The following is a 25054-nucleotide window of genomic DNA, read 5'->3' on the forward strand; positions in this document are numbered from 1 at the left end:
GGGCCGGGGGAAGGAAGGCTGCCGGGGACGTGCCTCGTGCGGAGGTGGCCGTGACAAAGGACCAAGGAGGGGACCTGTCGGAGGCACGGGATCCATTAGGACCCCTTCTTTTTTCAAGGCGCTGCGCGGAGGGAGGGAGAGGAGAGGGGAGCTGTGGGGCCGCTGGCCCTTTTCTTCAGTTTTCTTTCTGCGTAGGGATGGGGTCTAGCCCGCTCTGTCGTCCCCGCTAGTTCCCTTAGGAGGATGCACTTTCGGCGGGGTCCGCCTGCCCATCTACTTGTCTTTGATGCTGACCAGAGCCGACCGCGGTGCCGCCCCCGAGGGCGGCTCGGGGTAGAGGGAGGCCACTGCTTGCAGTCCTATAAACACTGGGGTTCTGGTATTCCCAGCAAGTCGCAGCAGGGCCGGGAGCTGTGGTGGGCGGGCAGGCGCCCGATCCTCCCTCTCCGCCCCTCCATCCCTGGCTTGCCAGTGCAGCCCCAAGCCCCAGCATGGAGAGACCTCCAGGCCCTGGGAGCGACCAGACTGCGGATGGGGGCAGCTCTGGGCGCTGACATTCCCAAGTCCTGGGAGCGACCAGACTGCGGATGGGGGCAGCTCTGGGCGCTGACATTCCCAAGTCCTGGGCGCGACCCCTCCTCAGAGTGACCTGGGAGTAGCATCCCGGTTGGCTGGGTTCCTTTCCTGGTCCTCACATCTGCTTCTGTGGCCACCTCCTGTTTCAGCCCTCCGCCCTTCCCTCTCCTTTTCCCTTCCATCCGGTTGCTTCTCCAGCTCTTCTTGGGGCACTTGGGCTTTAGATTCAGAGGGTCCTGGATCCCAAGCCCATTTCTTCCACTGGGCAAGTAAGTGCCTTCTGCTCCCAGTGCCCCACCTTTCTCATCTGCAAAATAGGCAGTCATAGGTGCCTTGCAAGGTGTGTTACTCGGGTATGAAGTTTATAAGTGCCCAACAGATGTATCCGCAAGCCCTTTAACTTGTTGGTTGTCATATTGTATGACTTGGAATAAAGCATGTATGAATTAGAGGTTACAGACTGAAACTGTACCAGACTTCCATCTCCTCACAGCATCCCCACCTCTAAAAGCATCCTATTTACAAAGGGAAATAGTAGAATCAGCACTTAAATTAAGGCAGGGCCCTAGCGGCTTCAAGTAACCCTATCTGAACCCCTGTCTGAAATACTGCAGATGACCTGGGTTCAAATGCTACCTCAGCCACTTAGTAACCATGTGACCTTGAGCAGGCTACTTAAAGTTTCTGGGTCTTGATTTCTTCATCTGTAAAACAGGTATAATAACAGAACCTACCTCAAGGTAGTGAAGATTAAATCAGCTCGTGTTTGAAAAGTCGTTAGGACAGGGCCTGGTACAGGAACCGCTGAATGAGTGTTACTCAGCTCAGAGTTTACTTCTGTACATCTTGCCCAGATCTGGGGTGATTCTGCCTGGGGTTAGGACAGGGTTGGGGTGTTAGTTTGACTGTAGCCCCTTGGATGCTTCAGCTTATGAAGTCAGGATGAACAGGTGTAACCAGCCCCAGGCCTGCTGCCTTGCTACTTCTGTTGTGGCCACAACTCCCTTTGCCCTCAGACCCTCTCATTTTTGGGAGAAGGCAGGGTGAGATGGGGGCAGATGCTCCAATGGACTCCACTTATGGCCTTGGGAAAGCTGGGCTAGCTCACGGGACCATGTCAAAAGACGGTAGGTTTCATGTCCAACTCTGGAACTGGATGGGACAATCACAGGGTAGCTAGAAGGCAAAACTGGAGAGCAGTGAGGGGAATCGAGGGGACCTGCTTCCCGAGGAGCAGCTAGAATACTTGGTTATTATTACCAATGCAGCTGCAGGACCTGGTCCACTTCTACAAGCCTGTGACTGTTCCCAGGCTTCTGTCATGCACCAGCATTCACCTGTCAGGGCTGCCGTAGGTGGGCTTGCATTTTGTGCATTGTACCAAGGTGCCCAGCTGAGGGTTGAGAGGACCTGAAATGCAGTCCACACTCAGCTCTCCAACCTAAGAATCCTGGAGCAAAAGACCCCTTCTGCTATGTTCTTGGGGCTAGGTCTGCCCGGAGTGGCCCATTTTTCCAGTCCCACCAAAGCCCTGGAATAGTGTAGTGGCACCTAGCTACCTGAACTTGTGAGCACGTATCTATAGTCGACTGAGTTGCCACTATACCCTGGAGTGCCCCCTCTCTGGGCTTCCTCCTGGCCCTCATACCCACCTCCTACTCTTACCTACGTGCAGGTCCTAGGGCTGGCTGGGAGTCCGAGAGGGGAATGCCCTGGTAACTGAACAGGCTCACCCTTCAGTGTGGCCTAAGGCGGTTTCCTGCCTCATCCCAGGGGGCTCATTAGATGTTCCTGGCAGTGTGCCCATCCTGGGCAGGCTCGTGGTGACCATGGGACGCCGGGCCCAGGGCCCTAGTGCCCTCCCTTGCATGCATCTTAGGAGAAAGGGTTTGGAACTGGAGATTACACACCCCCCTTTCCTCCTGCCACTCACTCCTCTACTGAATTCCCACCCATGCCCCGTAAGGACCCAGATGCCTAGGGACAGTGGGGCTATGTCTGTGGTTTAAAACAAAATCCCTTGAAGTGGAGCGTCCAGCTTGCCCTGCATCTGGGGTCCTTCATAGGGAACCCTAATTATTGTTGATGAACAGCACATTCCTGGGGTGCTTAAGATGCAGGGAGCCGATTTGTGGCCTCGCCCAGTGGCCAGTAGGGGGAGGAGGATGGGGGGACAGCCACTGGGGGCTCCACAGTCAGCTGGAAGTCTCTGAAAGGAACACTTCAAAGAAGTGTGTGGAATTTGGGTTCTCTTGCGTTGGAACTACCATGCAGAGCTCCAGGACCAAAGCCTCGGTCAGGAGCAGGAGTGGTGCTGAGTAGAAACAATGGCGCCCAGTGCCTCCCAGCCTGGCCATGTGGGGAGAAACAAAACACGCCTCCTCTCATGGCCCTCCAAAGTCTTTTTGGGCCACCTTATTTGGACACTTAATGGGAGTTATTATTATTGTTATTTTGAGATGGAGTTTCGCTCTGTCTCCCAGGCTGGAGTACAGTGATGCCATCTCCGCTCACTGCAGCCTCCACCTCCCAAGTTCAAGTGATTCTCCTGCCTCAGCCTCTCGAGCAGCTGAGACTACAGGTGCCCGCCACCATGCTTAGCTAATTTTTGTGTTTTTGTAGAGATGGGATTTCACCGTGTTGTCCAGGCTGGTCTCGAACTTCTGACCTTAGGTGATCTGCCCATCTTGGCCTCCCAAAGTGCTGGGATTACAGGCATGAGCCACCACATCCGGCCTTAAAGGGAGTTATTAATTCCCTCCTGCCCCAGAAGTGCCGGGCGGGAAAGCTCTGGACGCAGTATTTCTGAAGCAGATTGGACAGAAATCTGTAGGCCTGCAAACTGCAGTCAACAAAACCCCATTGAGCAGAGAGAATGGAGCATTTGGCACAAATCAGCTGCTTGCCCTCTGGCCCTGGAGGAGGCAGCCAGGGTCAAGGCTGCCCTGGGAAGCCCTGATGCTGGTCGCTTGTTGAGCCCTCAGCCCGGTTACTGGCTTCCCTCCTTGACATGGTCTCAACTGGACATGAGCCTTTGTCTCCAGCTCTGTCCTATGGGCCAGCATCTCTTTGGCTCTGCAGAGGTGAGTGGAAGGCGCTCTAACTGTGGATGCTCAGAGCCTGGCTTTGTAAAGTAGCTTGCCACCCTTACTAACTGCACAACCTTGGGCAAGCTCCTGGCCTTCTCCAGGCCCATTTTCACATTAGCAAGAGAGGAATAATGGCCATCTTCACAGTGTTCTGAGAGGATTACATGAAATAATGTATGTAAAGTGTTTGGCATGGTGCCTGGCACGTGCTGCATCCGTAGTAAAAAGGTAGCTTCTGCTCTGGTGTGCTAGAAACCCCCTGCCAGCCTTGCTTGGTGAGGTTATTTGCATCCATTTTTGTGCACACTGGTGGTATGCAGGCCCTCTGCTAGGTGCCAAGCCTGTCAGGCTTAGTGCCTGCCCTGGTAGAAAAGACAAAGCAAGGCCCCCAGGAGCTGATTGGAGGTCATTACCAGGGGTCCTGCTTAATTATAGCCCAGTTATTAAGTGCTCCTGATTCAGCCTTTTCAAAGTCCTCCTTTGCCTGAAGAACCTCCTCTGCATGGGGCTGGACCATGCCTCTCCCTGCCTGCCCTTCACTGGTTCTGCTCTGCCTTCGGCACAACCCACATCCAGCTGGTGTTGAAATACCTCTGTGCCAACCCAGGAGAGTGCTAAACTTGCACAACTTTTGGGGCATATCTGGATATACCAGCATGTTCATCCTCTAGGCAAGAGACAGAGGGTGGCACGGGGCCTGGAGAAAAGGCTAGACTCGGGTCATGTCATCAATCACTCCTTCCTTTATCTTCTTAGAGCCTGTTGCCTCTCACTCCACCCCCATGGGTGCTCAGGCTGGCGCAGGACTCAGGGGGCCTCTGATGTGGCCCTCCCTGGGGATCGGGGCAACAGGAACAACACAACGCGAGACTCCTGTGGTCGAGGCCTGCCTTCCCTCAGATTAGCTTTTTGGGAAGTCTGCTCCCTTGGACTGCATTCTCCATGCTTTTCCCCAGCTGGTTTCCCTGCCCCTCCTCTTCACATTCTGACCTCCCTGTGCTGGGAGTGGGACAGCTATCCTGTCTGTAAGATAAGATAATTAAAAGCCTGGTGGCTCTTTCCCTGCTGCCACCAAGTCATGCAGAGACGGAGGCTCAGGCTCGGTTGCGTTCAAGATTCGGCTTCACCCATAATCCACTGCCATGGCCGAGGAAGGCATTGCTGCTGGAGGGGTAATGGACATTAATGCTGCTTTACAAGAGCTGTTGAAGACAGCCCTCATCCACGATGGCCTAGCACATGGAATTCGCAAAGCTACCAAAGCCTTAGACAAGCGCCAAGCCCATCTTTGTGTGCTTGCATCCAACGGTGATGAGACTGTGTATGTCAAGTTGGTGGAGGCCCTTTGTGCTGAGCACCAAATCAACCTAATTAAGGTTGATGACAAAAGAAACTGGGGGAATGGGTAGGTCTCTGTCAAATTGACAGAGAGGGGAAACCCCGTAAAGTGGTTGGTTGCAGTTGTATAGTAGTTAAGGACTATGGCAAGGAGTCTCAGGCCAAGCATGTCATCAGAGAGAACTTGTAATGCAAGAAATGAAGAAAATATCTTTGGCTCACAAAAAAAAAAAAAAAAAAAAAAAAGTCTGGTGCCCACAGCGGCTCTATACTTATTAGCTCACCATCGACCCTCTTCTGGGCACTGAATACTGGAACACTAAGGGGTGGCTCCTGCCCTGTGGCAGAGGTGGTCACGGAAGAGTAGAGTGGCTACAGAGTGATACACAGAGGTGGAGTGTTCTGTCCAGCTGCTAGAGTTCTGCCTCCCAGGCCTGTGATCTGACTTGTTGTGCATGGAAGCTCTATTCTGCACTCCTGGATCCATCTGGAAGCCCATCCTGTAGTCTAACAGGCTTCCGAGAGGTGGGGGGCCTGTGGCAAGGGGGTTTCAGTGGGGATGGTAGGTAGGAGACAGAAGCCATCATTTTACCATACTCCTAAAGAGGAGCCAAATTAGCCAACTCGTGTCCTCTTTTTTGGCATCTTTTGGCCCATCCTCTAGGAAGGGGGCCAACTGGAAGAGCAAATAAAAGCGGCCATTGCGGTGCACTCCCTGTGTGCCAGGCACTGCTGTTGGATGTGGAAGTGCATTGCTTTATCTCATGCAGATGAGGAAACCAAAGCTCAGTGAAGCTAACTCATTATCAAGGTCATGCAGCTATAGAAGAGTTTGGGACCAAGCCTTGGGCCACAGTTCTTGATTCAGCAACCACATTCTTTCCATTAGAACAGCTGCCTCCTGCTTCACCTGTGAATCGTACAAAAGCAGCAAGATGACCCGGCTCAGCCCTTGAATAATTGCAGGTTATATTTTTCCATCTGTTAAAGAAATCTGTTGAGGTCAGTCTCTGGACGGGGCAGGGGATCCAGCCGAGGCCCCTGGTGGCATGGCCATAGTTGGGAAGAGGGCAGAGCTGGCAGACTTGGTCAGGAATGTGGCACACAGGAGACTGAGGCACACATCTCAGACAGAAGTTTGCAAACTGAAGGGTAGTGGGCCACAGCCAGCCTGGAGATACATTTTGTTTGACTTCCAAGTTCTTTAGAAAAATTTTAATTAGGCCAGGTGCGGTGGCTCACGCCTATAATCCCAGCACTTTGGGAGGCCGAGGCGGGTGGATCACTTGAGGTCAGGAGTTTCAAGACCAGCCTGGCCAACATGGTGAAACCCCATCTCTACTAAAAATAGAAAAATTAACTGGGCATGGTGGCAGGCACCTGTAATCCCAGCTACTCAGGAGGCTAAGGGAGGAGAATCACTTGAACCTGGGAGACGGGTTGCAGTGAGCCAAGATCATGCCATTGCACTCCAGCCTGGGCAACAAGAGCAAAACTCCATCTCAAAAAAAAAAAAAAAGAAAGAAAAATTTTAATTAGTTGCTGATATTTAAAACTTAGGAAATTTTACATAAAAATCTAGGTTTCCAGCTTTTCTGAAGATCTGGTAAGGTTGGACCCCCATTCCGTGTAGCAGCACATGTCTGGGGCCTAAGTCTTGCGTGTGAAAAAGGGCTAGAGTAAAAGTAGAAGGCAAGAAGCAAGGGAAGGAGTAGGGAGCATGGGGAGAACCCATCTTGATTATTGATGGTCACTGACCCCTAATCTTTGCAGAGCTTTGCACTGCCACGTACTGTGTTTATTTAGTCTTCTCAGCAATCCTGCAAGGCAGCCCTCTCAGGACTGAGAATTTGTTCGGGGTTGCACAGTGGGTCAGTGATCAAGTGAGGATTCACACACATGTCTTGTGCCCCTTCCAGTGCGTGAAGCTTGTTTCCTGTCTCCCTACCATACTTTCAGCTGTCATACTTCCACCTGTCATACTTAATTCTTTTTTTCTTTTTCTTTTTTTTTTTTGAGATGGGGTCTCACTCTGTCACCCAGGCTGCAGTGGTGAGATCTTGGCTCACTGCAACCTCCACCTCCCAGGCTTAAGCGATCTTCCCACCTCAGCCTCCTGAGTAGCTGGGACCTCAGGCATATGCCACCATGCCCAGCTAATTTTTGCATTTTTGGTAGAGACAGGGTTTCATCATGTTGCCCAGGCTGGTCTCGAGCTCCTGTCAGCTGTTATACTTCTATGTGTTCAGTGCTTTTGGGAGGGGTCAGAGTGGTAGCAGTGCTTCTCAGACACACTTTTGTGAGTGTGATGCTTCAGGACCTCCACGTTGCCCCATTTTTATCTGGGGCCCCTCTCTGGGCTGGAGCACTCTCACTGGGACTGTGTCATTCATTTGTTTAGTCAACAAACATTTATGGAACAACTGCTGGGAGCTCACCTGACCAGTTGATACAAATATGAATAAGACATGGTCTTGATCTTGAAGATGCTGTCAGCTTGGTGGAAAAGAAGAGCACAAAGACCGGGTGCGGTGGCTCACACCTGTAATCCCAACACTTTGGGAGGCCGAGGCAGGTGGATCAGCTGAGGTCAGGAGTTCAAGACCAGCCTGGCCAACATGGTGAAACCCCATCTCTACTAAAAAAAAAAAAATATATATATATATATATATACAAAAATTAGCCGGGCATGATGGCGGGTGCCTGTAATTCCGGCTACTCAGGAGGCTGAGGCTGAGGCGGAAGAATCGCTTGAACCCAAGGTTCAAGGTTGCAGTGAGCCAAGATCATGCCATTGCACTCCAGCCTGGGCGACAGAGCAAGACTGTCTTAAAAAAAAAAAAGAGAAGAGCACAGAAAGACCCTCATCATCATCATCAAACATCAAACATTGCCATCATCCGACAGTGTCACCAGTGCACTACAAGACATGTGAACAGGAAATGATGGGCATACGGAGAAGGGCCCTTGCCCAGCCGGGGATTCAGGAAGGCCTCCCGGAGGAGGTGGAACTGAGCCAAGTCTCAAAGGATGAGTGTGAGTTAGTCAAAAGGAAAGCCTTCGGGGTGGAGGGGACTTCCTGAACAGACCGGAGATGAGAATTGGGCCCTTGAGTTGCAGTTCCATGTCACTTGGTCGAACCAAGAGGTGGGTGGGTGGCAAGCACTGGCAAGTTAGGAGCTCGGACGACGGGGTGCTATTGAAGTTTTTAGGCAGAACAGTGACGGCTCCCAGAGAGCCCTCTGGCTGCAGCATAGCAGCTGGCCTGGAGGTGGGAGGCTGGTTGGGAGGCTGCTGTGATGGTGGCCTAGGTGAGAGAGGATGGTGCCAGGCTCAGGACTGCGGTAGTGGGGATGGTGAGGGGAATGGGTTTGGAAAATATTGAGAGAAAATTGGCAGGATTTGATTATAGACTGGACTTCTGAGGAAGGAGGATGGTGAGACACCCAGGTGAGTGGTGCCACACACAAACACAAAATGCCAAGCCAGGGAGTGGGACTGGAAGGGGGCGGTGAGGTGGTGGGAGGCACCCACAGAGGCCCCTCTGCACTGTGGGGTCTGGTGTGTTGGAGGAAGATCTGCACTTGGATGAAGAGATTTGGGGATCGCCAGCATCCGCGTCATTGAAGTGATGAGCATGGACGTGTGACCCAGGGGCTTGAACGGAGTTAAGAAGAGCAGGGCCAGGAGCGGACAGACCTAGAGAGCAAGAACATTCAGGAGCAAAGCCTGAGGCAGGAGGGTGGTCAGCAACACAGATGCTGCAGCCAGGTGGCCCAGGGTCAGACGGCATCCCCACCACTCCTCCCAGGGATGACTTGCACCTGAAACAGAGGTAATAAAACACAGCAGCCTTGTGAGGATGACATGACTTAATCCGTTTAAAGGGCTGAGAAAGTGCTCACATACTTTAGCTCTTTGAGGGCTAGAGGCCCAGAAGGCATGTGAGGGAGACACGGAGTGATGCTTGAGACTGGGGGCACAGGTACCTAGAGGACGGGGTGGCGTGGCCCGTGTCTGGGGTCTGTCAGCAAGGCGATCCCTGGGCTCTTGGCAGGGCTGGCACTGCTGAGCGTGGGGCTGGCTGAGGCCCAACTTCTGTGGAGGAGTGAGTGGAAGGTGAGAGGCAGAGATGGCATGGGGTGGCTGTTCTCTTTGGGAGCTTGTCTAAGGCAGGTGGAGGGAGGCACAAAAGTTTCTAGAATGGACATTGGAACAAAAACTGCTTTCTGACAGGTAGAGTTGGTGGCACAGGATTTGGTCTCTGAGGAGATGGGGTGGGAAGTTGAGGTTGTTTATGCCTGATGACCCCGATTTCCTTGGAAGAAGTGGAGACATCTATAAAGGCAGGAAGGCAGACCCAGGGCAGAGGCCCTAGAAGCCGGGTTGTTAGAGGGGAGCCAACCCCTGAGCAGAGGGACTGAGCGTGGCCCTGTGTAGACCTGTGAGCAGGCAGGCGGCAGGCAGGCTCCTAAGGTGACGGCAGTGGTCTGTGCACCCATGGCACAGGCCCTAGGTCGGGACTGGGACTGCCTGGGGGTTCTGGCAGAGGCTCTTCGTCTGCCCACTTGGGGCTGTAGCAATGGCTTTCCGGGGCATGCCCCAGGAGCACGGATGCTGTGAGGCCAGGTTCCCTTGCCCTCGTTGCCACTTTCTTGGTGACCTCAGTCCATGGGAGGACCCTTGGCACACAACACCCCCAACCTCTGCCCAGAGTCCCTGGTCAGGGACTCGACTCTGGCACTGGGCTGGTGTCAGCAGAATGTGGCCCCCTCCTCCATGCTCCATGAGGAAGAAGTGGCTGCCCTGCCCAACACGGGCCGTGTGGAGGAAGGAAGTGCACCCAGGTTGGCAGTGTGTCCCAGTTTCCTGCTGACTGTGGCCCCGTCAGCACTCCTGCCCTGGAGGTGGGGCTGCTGCTGGGGTAAGTGGGTCCAAGGTTCTGGTGACTTATCGTGACATCCCTGGGGACGAAGGGCTACAACAGCCTTTCAGGAGGCTCTCTGGGGACTTGTCCCGCCCAGACCCCTCTCTGAGAGTGGGGGAGGCCACTGGCTGCCTCCTTGCATTGGAGGCCCCTTCCCCACCGACTCCACAGGGAAGCTGGTGTTTTCTGGCCTGATCCTGCTGGGGCCTGTAGAGGGTGGGATGTTAGGGCCAGGTCAGCGTCTTGCTGCCGTGCCCGGAGCCACAGTAGAGAGAAAGGTGGGGTGGGGCTCTGAGTCACAGCGCTGCTGCAGCTAGCTGGCTGGCCTGGGGTGGGGACTACCCAGGGTGGGGATGGTGCTGAGCCCTATTCCTGTCTCACCCCAGAGAGCTCCAGGCTTCCGGCTGAGTCACAGGGAAGGAGGACCCTTACATGGGGCTGAGGGCTGAGTATTCCCACATCACTTCCTACTCAGAACCCCACTTCCTGGGGTGGGGAGTGGGGACCCTGCAGGTGACTCTTATGTGCCCATTCCATGTGCCGTCTCCCTCCAGGGAGGGACAGGGCAGCCCCAGACCAGCCCCGGTCTGCCTTTTTGAAGGATGATCTGCCTAGTGGGATGCACTGGCCTTGGTGAAGCCCCTGGCTGAAGCCTGTCGGGGTGGAGGGAGAGGGTTCACCCTGAATGGGAAAACCGGCCGCAGCCTCGGCGTGCCCTGCTTTCTTCATACTGGACTAACCCACTGGATAGATGGATTTAGAGGATGTCCGAGCAGCACAGGCAGCCCAGGAGAGCGAGCGAGACACTCTTTGACACAACGGAGAGCATAAAAGCTTAAGACTGACCCCAAGGTGCGCCAGCCCCTCGCAGGAAGTAAAGTGCAGAAACACCCCCACCCCTGCACAAAGAGCACCTAGGAGTGAGTGCGCAAGCGTGGACAAGCCCTGCGGTACCATGTACACACACACACACACACACACACACACACACACACACACACACACCACAGGCAAGCTCAGGCAGGGTCCTGCACAGACGTCTGCAGTCACTCTGGAGGTGACCCAAGCACCTGGGCCCTTAGACAGTAACACCACTCACACCGAGCACAGACCAGCTCGCGCCCACAACACGAGCCTGTGACACGCAAGTCTCTGTTTCTGAGCTGATGCCGTCTGGCTTTGGCCATGAGACCCTTGTGTGACCAGGTGCGTGCCTAAGTTAGAATCGCCCAGGCTAAGTTCGTGAACCCCCTGGATGAGGGAGGCCCGACTCCCGCAAGGAGCCCTGCCCTTCTGGCAGCTCTCACCGGGCCGGATTTTCCTGCGGGGCTTTTGGATTTTGTTTTTGAGTCACTCATTGAGTGTTGGTCGCGTGCCAGACACCATGCCACACTGCAAACCATGTGCAACGTTGTTTTAGCAAAGCTGTCTCAGTAAATGTGGGTTATTATGTATATTATTATTTACATACGTAATCTCATTTTTTCTAATAACAACCCCATGAGGCAAAGTGTTATTATTTTCCCCATTTTACAGATAAGGAAAACGGGGCTTTGAGAGGTTAAGTAGCGTGTCCTGGTGGCACACAGCCAGTAAGTGGTAGAGGATGGCTTTGAACCCAGGTCTCTAACTCTACTCTGCACACCATGGCTTTCAGTCTGAGTCTCAGGGCAGAGAGATGAGGCAAGTGTGGAAGGGAAGCCTCAGAAGGGGAAAGCCTGGTTAAGGGGCCCTTCACCCCCCTCTCCAAGGCACATTCCCCTTTCTGTCCCTTTGTCGTTTCATTCACTCTACTCCCAGCATGGCTGGAGGGCTTGTGGCTGGCTCGTTTGGAGGCCTGGGCTGAACCAGGGACTGGCTGGTCTATAGGTTTCCCCTCCAGCCGGCTGCACTCTGTAGTGCCCGTGGCAGGTTTCCACCCCTTCTCCCAGGCGTAAGTGGGATTGAGTTGCCACCTGGGACTGAGGCTTATCTCTGACTCTTGGCATTTCTTTGTCTGGACAGATTCCAAGGGCGGTCTGCTGCCCAGACTTACAGGGCCTGCCCAGGTGGAAACGCTCTTTTGCAGGTAGATAAGCACGGGCAACCAGCTTATCTGAACCAGCCCTTGCTTCCAGAGAACTATGGAAAAATCCAAAAGATAAGAAGGGACCGCAGTGTCTGTCTTGGTCTCACTCCTCTTGAGACTCCTGTGATCTTTATATGTCTCATTCCTCCCGTGACATGTATGAGAAACTGCAGCTCATTGAGACGATGTCTCTGCTGCCTGACAGAAGGGCCTACTTGAGGGCCGGGCTCGGTGGCTCAGCCACCTGACCCCCGTCATCCTGTTAACTAGTGTCACCCCCACCCGAGGGCTTCCTTCCCCATTTGCTGCCAGGTGTAAAGCTGAGCTTCGGCTGGGCGCGGTGGCTCAGGCCTATAATCCCAGCACTTTGGGAGGCTGAGGCAGGCGGATCACCTGAAGTCAGGAGTACGAGAGACCAGCCTGGCCAACATGATGAAACCCTGACTTTACTGAAAATACAAAAATTAGCTGGGCATGGTGGCAGGCACCTGTAATCCCAGCTTCTTGGGAGGCTGAGGCAGGAGAATCGCTTGAACCTGAGAGGTGTAGGTTGCACCATTGCACTCCAGCCTGGGCAACAAGAGAGAAACTCCGTCTCAAAAAAAAAAAAAAAAAAAAAAAAGGCTGAGCTGCTGGGCGTGGTGGCTCACGCCTATAATCCCAGCACTTTGGGAGGCCGAGGCGGGTGGATCACCTGAGGTCAGGAGTTCAAGACCAGCCTGACCAACATGGAGAAACCCCGTCTCTACTAAAAATACTTTGCCGGGCGTGGTGACATATGCCTGTAATCCCAGCTACTCAGGAGGCTGAGGCAGGAGAATCGCTTGAACCTGGGAGGCGGAGGTTGCGATGAGCCAAGATTGTGCTATTGCACTCAGCCTGGGCAACAACAGCAAAACACCATCTCAAAAAAAAAAAAAAAAAAAAAAGGCTGAGCTTCCCCCAAATGGCTGGTATGTGTTCCTCCTTATGGACATTGAGGATGGAGTAGCTTCATTTCCCATTTTTCTTTGGCCACCAGGAGGCCCAGCACTAAAGGCTCAGCCCTTCTCTACCAGCTGTGCGAGGACTCATTGACCTACTCGTGAATTTTTACTTCCTTGCTGGTGGAGATGTTTTTCTTCAGATTTGGGTTTTCTCTGCTCCTGATTTTAATGTTTATATTTCACTACTTTCTTTTCTTCATGTCTCCCCACCCTTTATGGAACCAGGCTGGGGGTATGTAAAAACACTCCACAGGTAAACACACATGAAGTCATCTTCACAGCTGCTTGATTGGGCGTGTTGCACTTTTTGCTTCCTCAGCTTTGTGAGACTGTTTGTGTGGTCATAACCCACTGGTCCACTACAACGTGCCTGAGGGTGGTCAGGGTGCTGCTCTTTGCTTGTTTTTGTGTTCTCATCAGCTGCTTAGAATTTTAAAAATAATTTCTCTCCAAACCCTTTAGTTACCCAAAGCATAAACAGTACCCTGGTGGGTAAGTGTGTGTGTGTTTCTTTTTTTTTTTTTCTTTGATTTATGTATTTCACATTATATAAGGATAACCTGCTTATTAGAGAATCTAAAAATGATAACAAGTAAAAAAGAAAAGAAAGCCACCTGTAATTCTACCAGGGAGCCCATGTTTTAGTGTTTTGTGATACATCCTTCTGGATTTTTTTCCTATACTTATATTTTTCCCACGAAAAATAGAATTTGACCATACATACTAAATATAACCTGAATTTTCACTTCATGGTAGATAATTCATGTCTTTCCTTGTTGTTATTCTGCAAAAACAAAAGATACTTAAAATGTGTACCAAGGTCTGGGCGCAGTGGCCCACACCTGTAATCCCAGCACTTCGGGAGGCTGAGGCAGGCGGATTGCTTGAAGCCAGGAGTTCGAGACCAGCCTGGCCAGCATGGCAAAACCCTGTCTCTACTAAAAATACAAAAGTTAGCCGGGCATGGTGGCACATGCCTGTAATCCCAGCTACTCGGGAGGCTGAGGCAGAAGAATTGCTCGAACCTGGAAGGCGGAGATTGCGGTGAGCCGAGATCATGCCAGTGCACTCCAGCCTGGGCAACAGAGTGAGACTCAGTCTCAAAAAATAAATAAAATTTGTATCAAGGATACATGCACGTATATATATATTTTTAAGTATAGAAGGGCTTATTATAAAAAGCAAAAATGTCTGTCCTCCCTCACCCCAGGCCAATTTAAAAGGGACTTTTAATCATTTAGGGTTCTTAGGGTTCTTGTTCTACCATTATTTCCTCCATTTTTTTTTTTTTCTTTTTGAGATGGAGTTTCACTCTTGTTGCCCAGGCTGGAGTGCAATGGTGTGATCTCAGCTCACCGCAACCTCTGCATCCCAGGTTCAAGCGATTCTCCTGCCTCAGCCTCCCGAGTAGCTGGGATTACAGGCATGTGCTACTACGCCTGGCTAATTTTATATTTTTAGTAGAGACGGGATTTCTCCATGTTGGTCAGGCTGGTCTCGAACTCCCGACCTCAGGTGATCCACACCAAAGTGCTGGGATTATAGGTGTGAGCCACCACGCCCAGCCCATTTCCTCCATATTTTTAAGTAAAATACTTACACCACTATTTCTTGGCATATTTGAATTCCTAACTTTCCCTCACTTACATCTCCCTTCCCTTCCTCCCCCCAACATATTCTGTCACCGTACTGTATTCACTTCCTTTATTGGTTACCTTTGCAATATAAAACAGTACACTTGACCTGTATTTATTATTCCATTAGCCATTGACAGCAGCTTGTGACAACCCTGCTACCATATTATGATGTCTGTCTGTCATCAGTTCTGGTTTCTGAGGTCAAAATTGAAAACACTCCCATTCTGTGTAATAACCATCAGTCTCAAAGACCAGTGCTTTTTTGGGAGGCTGACGCGGGCAGATCACTTGAGTTCAGGAGTTTGAGACCAGCCTGGCCAACATGGTGAAACCCCGTCTCTACTAAAAATACGAAAATTAGCTGGGTGTGATGGTGCATGCCTGTAATACCAGCTACTTGGGAGGCCGAGGCAGGAGAATCACTTGAACCTAGGAGGTGGAGGTTGCAGTGAGCCAAGATCATGCCACTGCACTCCAGCCTGGGCAACAGAGCGAGACTTCGTCTCAAAAAAAAAAGAAAAGCCCGTGCTCAACATTTGCATTACTCTGTCAATGCAAATAGCATTCACTGCAGGGCCCACTTAACATTTCCTTCTCTTTGGGTCTAATGTCACTCAAAGGAAAGTGTTAAATGTATTTTCCTTTCTTAATATTCTATTATGTGCTGAAAACTCATCACTTTATATTTTAGTTTGCTTGATATTTTGACCATGCCTTTCTTGCCTGTTTTTCTGGAGCTTCTAATACATCATTTTTTTTCCCAGCTGCATAGTATTCAGTTGGATTGAGGCATCATAATTTATTTTGACAAGGTCCCCTCTGGTTGGACGGACTCTTTGGTTTTCAGTTTTTTATTAAATTGAAGGGTGCCGTAGTAAGTATCCTTGTACATACATCTCTGCATCATTTCTTATGTAATGTTTGAGAGTCCAGGAATGCTGCTCGCCCATCAAACCTGATCCCCCTGCCCCCAGCCCCTTGCCATTGCCACCCTTTGCCTTGCTGATTACCTTCCTTTAAACCAGTCCATCTAAAGGTTGGTGTTAAGAGGCTTCCCGTGGGAGGGGTGGCCCCAGGTAATATCCATCTTCCTCTCCCCAGGCTCTGAAGAGCGGCCATTCCTCAGATTCGAAGCTGAAAACATCTCCAACTACACAGCCCTTCTGCTGAGCAGGGATGGCACGACCCTGTACGTGGGTGCTCGAGAGGCCCTCTTTGCACTCAATAGCAACCTCAGCTTCTTGCCAGGCGGGGAGTACCAGGAGGTGAGAGATGTTGCCTGGAGTTGGCTAGGCTGGGCAGAGGACCACAGAGGGAAGATGGACGGGAAGCTTGACCTTCTGGGTCCAAGGATGATGCCGATGGGAGAGGAGGGAGGCTCAGCAAACCCTCCATTTTGTCCACTACCTTCCCCTTTCTCATTCCCCAGCTGCTTTGGGGTGCAGACGCAGAGAAGAAACAGCAGTGCAGCTTCAAGGGCAAGGACCCACAGGTGAGCCCACACCTGGAAGGGAGCTGAGCTGCAGGAGGGATGGAGGGTGGTGGACTTCCATCCAGGCCAGAGGCGGGAGGTGGGAGCAGATACAGCCAGGTATGGTGAGAAGGGCATAAGCTTCTGAGATGGCCAGGCCTGGGTTTGAATCCCAGCACTACACTTACATCTCTACGACCTTCGACAAGTAGATTCACCTGTGTAAGCCTTAGTGGGCCCACCTGTAAAATGGGGATAATGATCCGGTCTCACTGGGCTTACAGTGAGGATCCAGGAAGCTAATAGGTGTAAGGCACCTGGCTCATAGATACAAGGACTAACAAGTCAGCTTCCAGCGTGAACAGGGATTGGGTGGGGTGAGAGTTGTGTCCCTCTGCAGATGATTCCTGATGTAGCACATCTGACAGATTCTGGTGTGGTTTTGGCCAAAGCACAGGATGAAATCTGGTTCAACCCAGGTTCTCCTGGAGGACTCATGATCATCCCCAGAGGCCTCCTGCTCCTAAGTGCAGCAGGTGCTGGGTAAGGTGAGGGCAAAAGAGTGCTGGACTTGGGATCAAGACACAGGTTCAAGTCCTGGCTGCCATTCTGTTATTCAGCTAACATTGATGAAGCACGCACTCTGTGTCCATGCACTTTTAGGTACTGGAGATTTAATTGTGAAAAAGCTGGCTTGGCACAGTGGCTCACACCTGTAATCCCAGCACTTTGGGAGGCTGAGGCAGGTGGATCACAAGGTCTCCTCCTCATGGTCTCCTGAGTGTCTCAGGAGTTCGAGACCAGCCTGGCCAACATAGTGAAACTCCGTCTCTACTAAAAATACAAAAAACATTAGCCAGGCATGGTGGCAGGCGCCTGTAGCCCCAGCTACCTGGGAGGCTGAAGCAGGAGAATCGCTTGAACCTGGGAGGCAGAGGTTGCAGTGAGCCGAGATCGCGCCACTGCACTCCAGCCTGGATGACAGAGTGAGACTGTGTTTCAAAAAAAAAAAAAAAAAGAAAGAAAAAGAAAAAGTAGTCAGTTTACAAATGTTATTGGCGGGGGGTGGGATGGAATAAGGTGGTCAGGTTACATTTCATTAAAAAAGTGACATTTGAGCCAAGATCAGGAGAGAGTGAGGAGCTGACAGTGGCATATCTGGAGGAGGGGCAGGACTTTTGATTTCACTCTGAGGGAGGTATTTGGGAGGCCAGGGGAAGGCTGAACAGAGATGTGACATGGTCTCACCTGTGTACTAAGAGGGTCACTCTGGCTACTGTGGTAGAGTAGCCTCCATGGGGAAGGACAGGAGGAGGGAGAGCAGTGAGGGGCGAGTGATGGTGGTGGCTCAGACCAGTGAGAAATACTCAGATTCCGGATGCATTTTGAAGATGGAGCCACCAGGATTTCTGGGTGGGAAATTATGGGGTATGACCGACAAGAAGAGTCAAGGCTGACTGGGTTTAGGGCCTCAGCGACTGAAAAGACAGAATTAATGAAAGTGGCAAGATCTCAGGGGGAAGCATGTGTTTTAGGGAGGACCAGAAAGAAGCTTGGTTGCAGGTGCCAGTTAGATACCCCATTTGAAGGTGATGCATGAATCTGGGGTTCAGGGTTCAGGGCTGAGCATTCCTCCTGCTCTGGGCTGTGGCTTCATCAGCTCCCAGCTTGGTTGGGAGGGGCCTGTGGCTTCTGAAGAGGATGCTGCTGGGGAACAGTACAACTCAACGGGGTAGGATTCTGTGCCCTCACCCCTAGGCCGAAGGAAAGTTTGCCAGTCACAAAACTAGCTGAGCCCCTGGGCTCCCTGCAGCACACACTCTATGCACGCTCCACTGTGCCCCAGAAAACCTGGGGGTTCTTTGTTCCTAGACTTGAGTGCCCCATCCCCAGTCCTGGGAGCAGAGGCCGGGCCTGGGTGTGGTAGGGAGGGCTCGGCGGTGCCCCCTGGTGGCATGCTTGGTCGTGGGACTGATATCCCCTCGCTCCTTCCCCGCAGCGCGACTGTCAAAACTATATCAAGATCCTCCTGCCGCTCAGCGGCAGTCACCTGTTCACCTGTGGCACAGCAGCCTTCAGCCCCATGTGTACCTACATCGTGAGTGACCTGTCCTCAGCCCTGAGGCTGACCTGGGAACTGCCCCTCTTTCTGCCCCAGGGATCCTGTTCTGTAGCATAGACCCCTGAGGAAAGGCAGGGCCCAGAGGGAGGTTTCTAGGTACCACTGGCCTCCAAGAGCCCTGAGGTCCCACACCCTGGCACAAAGCTCAGCCCTGACAGCCATGTCTCCCTGTGCGGGGAGGCGGGGGCACATGCAGTCACTTACCCATGAAGATCCTGTGCCACCCACGCCTTGCTGGCCTCTCCTGCTTCTTCCAGCATCTCTCCCTCTCCTTTGCTTGATTCTCTTGTCTTACCTTGTACACCCCCTCCTCAGCACACACCCCTAGCAGAGGGTGGCATTTGATGCTGTGGGTTGGAGCCCAGCTTTGGGGTCAGACACACCTGGGTTTGAATCACATTGCTGCCCCTTCCATGCTCACGTCATTTTATTTCTTTTTTCTTTTTCTTTTTTTTTTTTTTTTTTTGAGATGGAGTCTCGCTCTGTCGCCCAGGCTGGAGTGCAGTGGCACGATCTTGGCTCACTGCAAGCTCTGCTTCCCAGGTTCACGCCATTCTCCTGCCTCAGCCTCCCGAGTAGCTGGGACTATAAGTGCCCGCCACCACGCCTGGCTAATTTTTTCTGTTTTTTGGTAGAGAGGGGGTTTCACTGTGTTAGCCAGGATGGTCTTGATCTCCTGACCTCGTGATCCACCCTCCTCGGCCTCCCAGAGTGCTGGGATTACAGGCGTGAGCCACCGCGCCCGGCCAGGCTCACATCATTTTCTCAGCCTCACCTCCTCCGCCAGGTGGGTCTGATAATGTGTCCCGCGTCGGGTCACTGTGAGGCAGTGCGGCACTGTGTCTGGGTGAGGCCTCTCCAGAGGCCGACTGTCCAGGTTCAAACCCTTCGGCACCGTGTCCTGGCTGAGAAGGACGGCCTCCCTGACACCTGACCCCTTCTGTCCCACACACCTCACCTGCCTGCAGAGTTGCCTTCTCCTGCACGCCTCTCTCTTTCTCACCAAGCCTGCTTCTCATTCCCTGGAGTGCCCCTGAGCCCATGTGTCCGCCCTCCTGCAGAACGTGGAGAACTTCACCCTGGCAAGGGACGAGAAGGGGAATGTCCTCCTGGAAGATGGCAAGGGCCGTTGTCCCTTCGACCCGAATTTCAAGTCCACTGCCCTGGTGGTTGGTGAGTGTTGAGGGCAGGATGGGTTCATTGAGGTTCCATGTAGGGGCACGCAGGGCTAGAGGGCTAGCTTTGGACAGGCTGAGTCCATGCCATGCTTATTTCCAAGGGGACAGAATGGCCAGGGGCTTGCCTTGGGTTTGGTTTTTCCAAGTTCCAGCTTCCTTCTCTGCCCACCACAGGCAAAACGGGCAGTGCTGGGGTCACTCTGGGCCCTGAGCAGGGAGAAGGGGCCGTGCGGAGGAGCCCATTCCCATGGGAATGTTTTCTTGGCAGATGGCGAGCTCTACACTGGAACAGTCAGCAGCTTCCAAGGGAATGACCCGGCCATCTCGCGGAGCCAAAGCCTTCGCCCCACCAAGACCGAGAGCTCCCTCAACTGGCTGCAAGGTGAAGTCCTCTTGCCACCACCCAGAGGGCAGGGATCCTGTTCACCCGGCCCTAGAAGGGGGCACTTTCCCCCAGCTTGGCCTGTCTCCAGGGTTCCTGGGCTGACTCTGAGCTCCTGACCTGGTCCCTACAGACCCAGCTTTTGTGGCCTCAGCCTACGTTCCTGAGAGCCTGGGCAGCTTGCAAGGCGATGATGACAAGATCTACTTTTTCTTCAGCGAGACTGGCCAGGAATTTGAGTTCTTTGAGAACACCATTGTGTCCCGCATTGCCCGCATCTGCAAGGTGAGGGGAACGGGCTGACAGGGTGGCCACCCCAGGGACCTCAAAGCCTCCACAGCTGCAAGATCACCCACATCCATGCATGGCCTTTCCCATCCCCCAAGGAGTACAGCTTGGCTAACAGCTTTTCTCTCTCACCTTTTAAATTAAAATATCTTACTACTTTTTTTTTTTTTTTCTTTTTCTTTTTAGACAGGATCTTTGCTCTGTCACCCAGGCTGGAGTGCAGTGGCACAATCACGGTTCACTGCAGCCTCGACCTCCTGGGCTCAAGCAGTTCTCCTACCTCAGCCTCCCGAGTAGCTGAGACTACAGGTGTGCGCCCCCATGCCCAGCTAATTTTTGTATTTTTTGTAGAGATGGGGTTTTACCACGTTGCCCGGGCTGGTCTCAAACTCCTGGGCTCAAACAATCCACCCACCTCGGCTTCCCAAAGTGCTGGGATTATAGGCATGAGCCACTGCACCCAGCCTTTTTTTTTTCTTTTTTTTTTTTTAACTTAAAAAATGTGAAAATAGCCGGGCATGTTGGCTCACGCCTGTAATCCCAGCACTTTGGGAGGCCGAGGTGGGTGGATCACCTGAGGTCAGGAGTTTGAGACCAACCTGGCCAACATGGTAAAACCCCATCTCTACTAATAATACAAAAGTTAGCTGGGCGTGGTGGTGCATGCCTGTAATCCTAGCTACTCAGGAGGCTGTGGCAAGAGAATCGCTTGAACCTGGGAGGTGGAGGTTGCGGTGAGCCGAGATGGTGCCACTGCACTCCAGCCTGGGTGACAGAGCAAGACTGTCTCAAAAAAAAAAAAAAAAGTGAAAATAGAAAACTGTACACACAAAAATCACTTACAAGTTAAAGAGGCACTGTAGCATCAGCTGGAGAGCACAGACCCTGGAGGCCAACTGCCAAGTTCAAACCCTGCTGGCCTAGGATCTTGGGCAAGTCCCTCACCCCCTTGGTTAACAGTTTCCTCTTCTGTTAAATAGGAATAATAACACTGACCTCAGAGTTGTTATGTGAATTACTAATCCACGCAAAGCTCTTAGAAATGTGGTGGGCAGTGACTAAATGTGAACTATGAATGTTATTACCCCACCACCCCAGCACAAGAAGGAGTCACTGGTATCATTTTAGAATGCCCCCTCCAAATCTTTTTTTTTTTTTTTTTTTTTTGGCATATGTGTAACTCTGTGTGTATGTGTGTGTGTGTGTGTATATATATATATATATATATATATATATGTATACATTTTTTTTTTCCTTTTTGAGACAGGGTCTCACTTTGTCACCCAGGCTGGCGTGCAGTGGTGAGATTTCACTGCAACCTCCGCTGCCCAATCTCAAGCAATCCTCTCACCTCAGCCCCTCATGTAGCTGGGACTACCAGCGTGCACCACCACGGCCAGCTAATTTTTTTGTGTTTTTAGCAGAGACAGGGTCTCAAACTCCTGAGCTCAAGTGATCCACCCGCCTTGGCCTCCCAAAGTGCTGGAATTATAGGCATTAATAATATAAGTACAGTCCCGACCTTGTACTTATATTATTAACTCACTCAGGAACGTAGCATTAGGCTATATTGGGGTCCTTTGGCTTCCTTGTTTGCTCAGCAGTGAATCGCGTCCATATTTAGGAAGGCTCTGCTTAGTCACAGTAAGGACCATCCTCCTGATGGATGCGTACACTGCTCTTCCTGACTTTAGATGGAACTTGGTCCTGGCCTTCTCCTGCCCTTCAGTCCTGGTGTCTGGGGTGGGTCCATCGAGGCAGTCCTGTGCCGTGCATCCCCGTCATGGCTCAGCGTGTGCCTAAGCCCAGCCCATCCGCCTCTCCCTCCAGGGCGATGAGGGTGGAGAGCGGGTGCTGCAGCAGCGCTGGACCTCCTTCCTCAAGGCCCAGCTGCTGTGCTCACGGCCGGACGACGGCTTCCCCTTCAACGTGCTGCAGGACGTCTTCACGCTGAGCCCCAGCCCCCAGGACTGGCGTGACACCCTTTTCTATGGGGTCTTCACTTCCCAGTGGTAGGGCCTCCAGACCTCGCTGGAGATGGAAGGGTGAAGGGTGGCTGGGACTGGGGCCCCCAGGGCTCCTGGGTTAATCTGGTTATTTCCTCTGCAGGCACAGGGGAACTACAGAAGGCTCTGCTGTCTGTGTCTTCACCATGAAGGATGTGCAGAGAGTCTTCAGCGGCCTCTACAAGGAGGTGAACCGTGAGACGCAGCAGTGGTACACCGTGACCCACCCGGTGCCCACACCCCGGCCTGGAGCGGTGGGTACTGGCTCCCTGCACCCAGAAGGGGTGCTGGGAAGATGTGGGTCCCCACACCATGCTGGGAGCAAGGCTGCCTAGCCTCGGGCAGATCACTTGGCTTCTCTGAATCTGTTTTCTCATCTTTAATATGGGGATATAGGCCCAGGCCTGCTTGTGTACTGGTTAGATATAACTATGAATGTCAGAATATCTTCAGTTCTGTTTCAGGATACAAGTGTGTCCCCATCAGGGCACTTGCTGCAGGCTGTTATAATCATCTCTTCACTTGGTCCTCTCCCCTACTCAGCTGCAAGCTCCTTATTTAATTATCAAGTGACTGAATGGGCAAGCTGTGGGGAAATAATCCTTTCTTCCTCCCTTCTAGCCTAACGGGCTACCCTGATAGCAGACCTTGAGACAAGGATATACGTGCCAAATAGTTTATTAGGGAGGTGATGCCAGGAAGCAGCATGAAGGAATAGGAAGGTTGAGAGGAGAAGGGAGGGAAATCAAAAGAGGGTGTGTCAGCAAGTCGCTGTTGCTGTGGGCAGCTGGAGCTGGGTCCTGCTGGAGCCCCTGACAGATGGTGTGGAGCACCTCTCAGAATTTCAGGAAGCCTCAGTCCGGGCAGGAAAGAACTGCCGACTGCACTGGGACGCTCTGCCCGGCCAGGGCTTCCTGAGAGCACTGGTGAAGGGTGCAGAGGAGCAGGGAGTGTGGTCCTGGTTCTTGAGGCCCCTGGGCATATGAGGCTGGGGTGGTGGGCAGGGAGGAGGCACAGCAAGGAAGCCCTCCAAGCACTCGGTTTCCCCACACCCTGGGCTTTGTCCTTGCTCCCTCAGATGTGCACACTGGCTCTGTAGAGCACTGCCAGGGATGTGCCCTGGCTCCGGGCGGGGGAACAGACACCGCTACTGTCCACTGGGGAAGCAGGGCCCGCATCCTGCCTGCCGCCCCGAGGTGTGGCTGGCCTCACACTGCTGCTTTCTCCTCCAGTGCATCACCAACAGTGCCCGGGAAAGGAAGATCAACTCATCCCTGCAGCTCCCAGACCGCGTGCTGAACTTCCTCAAGGACCACTTCCTGATGGACGGGCAGGTCCGAAGCCGCATGCTGCTGCTGCAGCCCCAGGCTCGCTACCAGCGCGTGGCTGTACACCGCGTCCCTGGCCTGCACCACACCTACGATGTCCTCTTCCTGGGCACTGGTAAGTGTGTGCAGCCCAGCAGGCTCAGGGGAAGGGGTGCACGTGGCTGGTGGGTCATGGGCAGTGGGCTCCACCCAGGGCCTGAGTCCTGTCCACACCCCAGGTGACGGCCGGCTCCACAAGGCGGTGAGCGTGGGCCCCCGGGTGCACATCATTGAGGAGCTGCAGATCTTCTCATCGGGACAGCCCGTGCAGAATCTGCTCCTGGACACCCACAGGGTGAGCAGGCCAACGAGGAATCCTGGCAGGGTACTTGGGGGTGCCCTCCATTAGCACCAAGCAGTCCCCACCCAGCTTCTCCTCCCTTGCCTCAGGAGGATGGAAAGATAAAGGATCCAGTCATGAGCTATTAGAAAGTGGGGTCGCCGGTTACATAACAGGCCTCTTGGGGGTGGCTCTGGGAGGCATACAAGCCGGGTGGCCATGGGTGATGGCCCTGGCTGCCCGTGCCCGCTTCTCATCCCCGTGTCTGGCTGCGCAGGGGCTGCTGTATGCGGCCTCACACTCGGGTGTAGTCCAGGTGCCCATGGCCAACTGCAGCCTGTACCAGAGCTGTGGGGACTGCCTCCTCTCCCGGGACCCCTACTGTGCCTGGAGCGGCTCCAGCTGCAAGCACGTCAGCCTCTACCAGCCTCAGCTGGCCGCCAGGTGAGCACTCCCAAAGGCCCCTTCCCATCTGTCCAGCCCTGCACAGGTGACCTCAGAGCACCATCCTGGGCCCTCCTCGGGACTGCCACACGGCCTCGTTTATGTCCACTGTCTCAGCATAATTATTAATTAGCTCTCCTGCTTCCTCTCAAGTGCAATTCAGACAGGAAATTATTTGTTTATCTTGGCTACCTGTAAAATGAGGACATGATTTGGTAAAGTATGAAATACCACAGCTTTGAAACCTTGCAGGAAAATGTGGATTAGCATGTGAACGTGCTTTAGTAATAGTAGGGCTAGGAAACAGTCCATTAACAAACCCAGTAAAAATTGGTTTCAGAATAACCTATTTGGATTATAAAATGTTCATTTAGAAAATAGCGATGAACACAAAGCAAAACTACCCCTCATCCCACCACCTAGAGAGAATCGCAGTGAGATTTTGATATATTATCCTCTCAGGTTTTACTACATATGTGTATAGATAACAAAAATCCTTTTATTTTATTTCATTTCATTTCATTTATCTTGTTTTGAGACTCGCTCTGTCGCCCAGGCTGGAGTGCAGTGGCACAATCTCGGTTCACTGCACCCTCCGCCTCCTGGGTTCAAGCGATTCTCCTGCCTCAGCCTCCCAAGTAGCAGGGATTACAGGTGCCTGCCACCACGCCCGGCTAATTTTTGTATTTATAGTGGAGGCAGGGTTTCACCATGTTGGCCAGGCTGGTCTCGAACTCCTGACCTCAAATGATCCACCCACCTTGGGCTCCCAAAGTGCCGGGATTACAGCCATGAGCCACCGCGTCTGGCCAAACATTCATATATTTTATATAACATTGGCAACTGTCCTGTTTGTAGCGTTCTTGCTTCACATATGGATACACCTGGTGTCAGT

General features: G+C 52.7%; 1 protein-coding gene and 1 pseudogene across 2 annotated transcripts in view; both read left to right on the forward strand.

Moving 5' to 3' along the window:
• SEMA4B (semaphorin 4B) overlaps positions 1–25054 on the forward strand; it is a 44879-nt gene that overhangs the window by 16884 nt on the left and 2941 nt on the right. Inside the window, exons 3-13 of one of the 2 annotated variants that reach the window (XM_003807724.6) lie at positions 15723–15886; positions 16051–16113; positions 18092–18190; positions 19276–19387; positions 19661–19774; positions 19908–20059; positions 21893–22074; positions 22172–22322; positions 23301–23511; positions 23615–23730; positions 23993–24159. In XM_003807724.6, coding sequence (XP_003807772.5) covers positions 15723–15886; positions 16051–16113; positions 18092–18190; positions 19276–19387; positions 19661–19774; positions 19908–20059; positions 21893–22074; positions 22172–22322; positions 23301–23511; positions 23615–23730; positions 23993–24159 — 1531 coding nt within the window. Of the gene's footprint in view, positions 1–13259; positions 15887–16050; positions 16114–18091; positions 18191–19275; positions 19388–19660; positions 19775–19907; positions 20060–21892; positions 22075–22171; positions 22323–23300; positions 23512–23614; positions 23731–23992; positions 24160–25054 lie in introns of those variants that run through there. The other variant, XM_055098515.2, reaches the window with a different exon arrangement.
• LOC129393963 (small ribosomal subunit protein eS12-like) lies at positions 11–13233 on the forward strand (annotated as a pseudogene).

Source organism: Pan paniscus, chromosome 16 (assembly GCF_029289425.2).
Source record: "Pan paniscus chromosome 16, NHGRI_mPanPan1-v2.0_pri, whole genome shotgun sequence".
Classification (NCBI taxonomy): domain Eukaryota; kingdom Metazoa; phylum Chordata; class Mammalia; order Primates; family Hominidae; genus Pan; species Pan paniscus.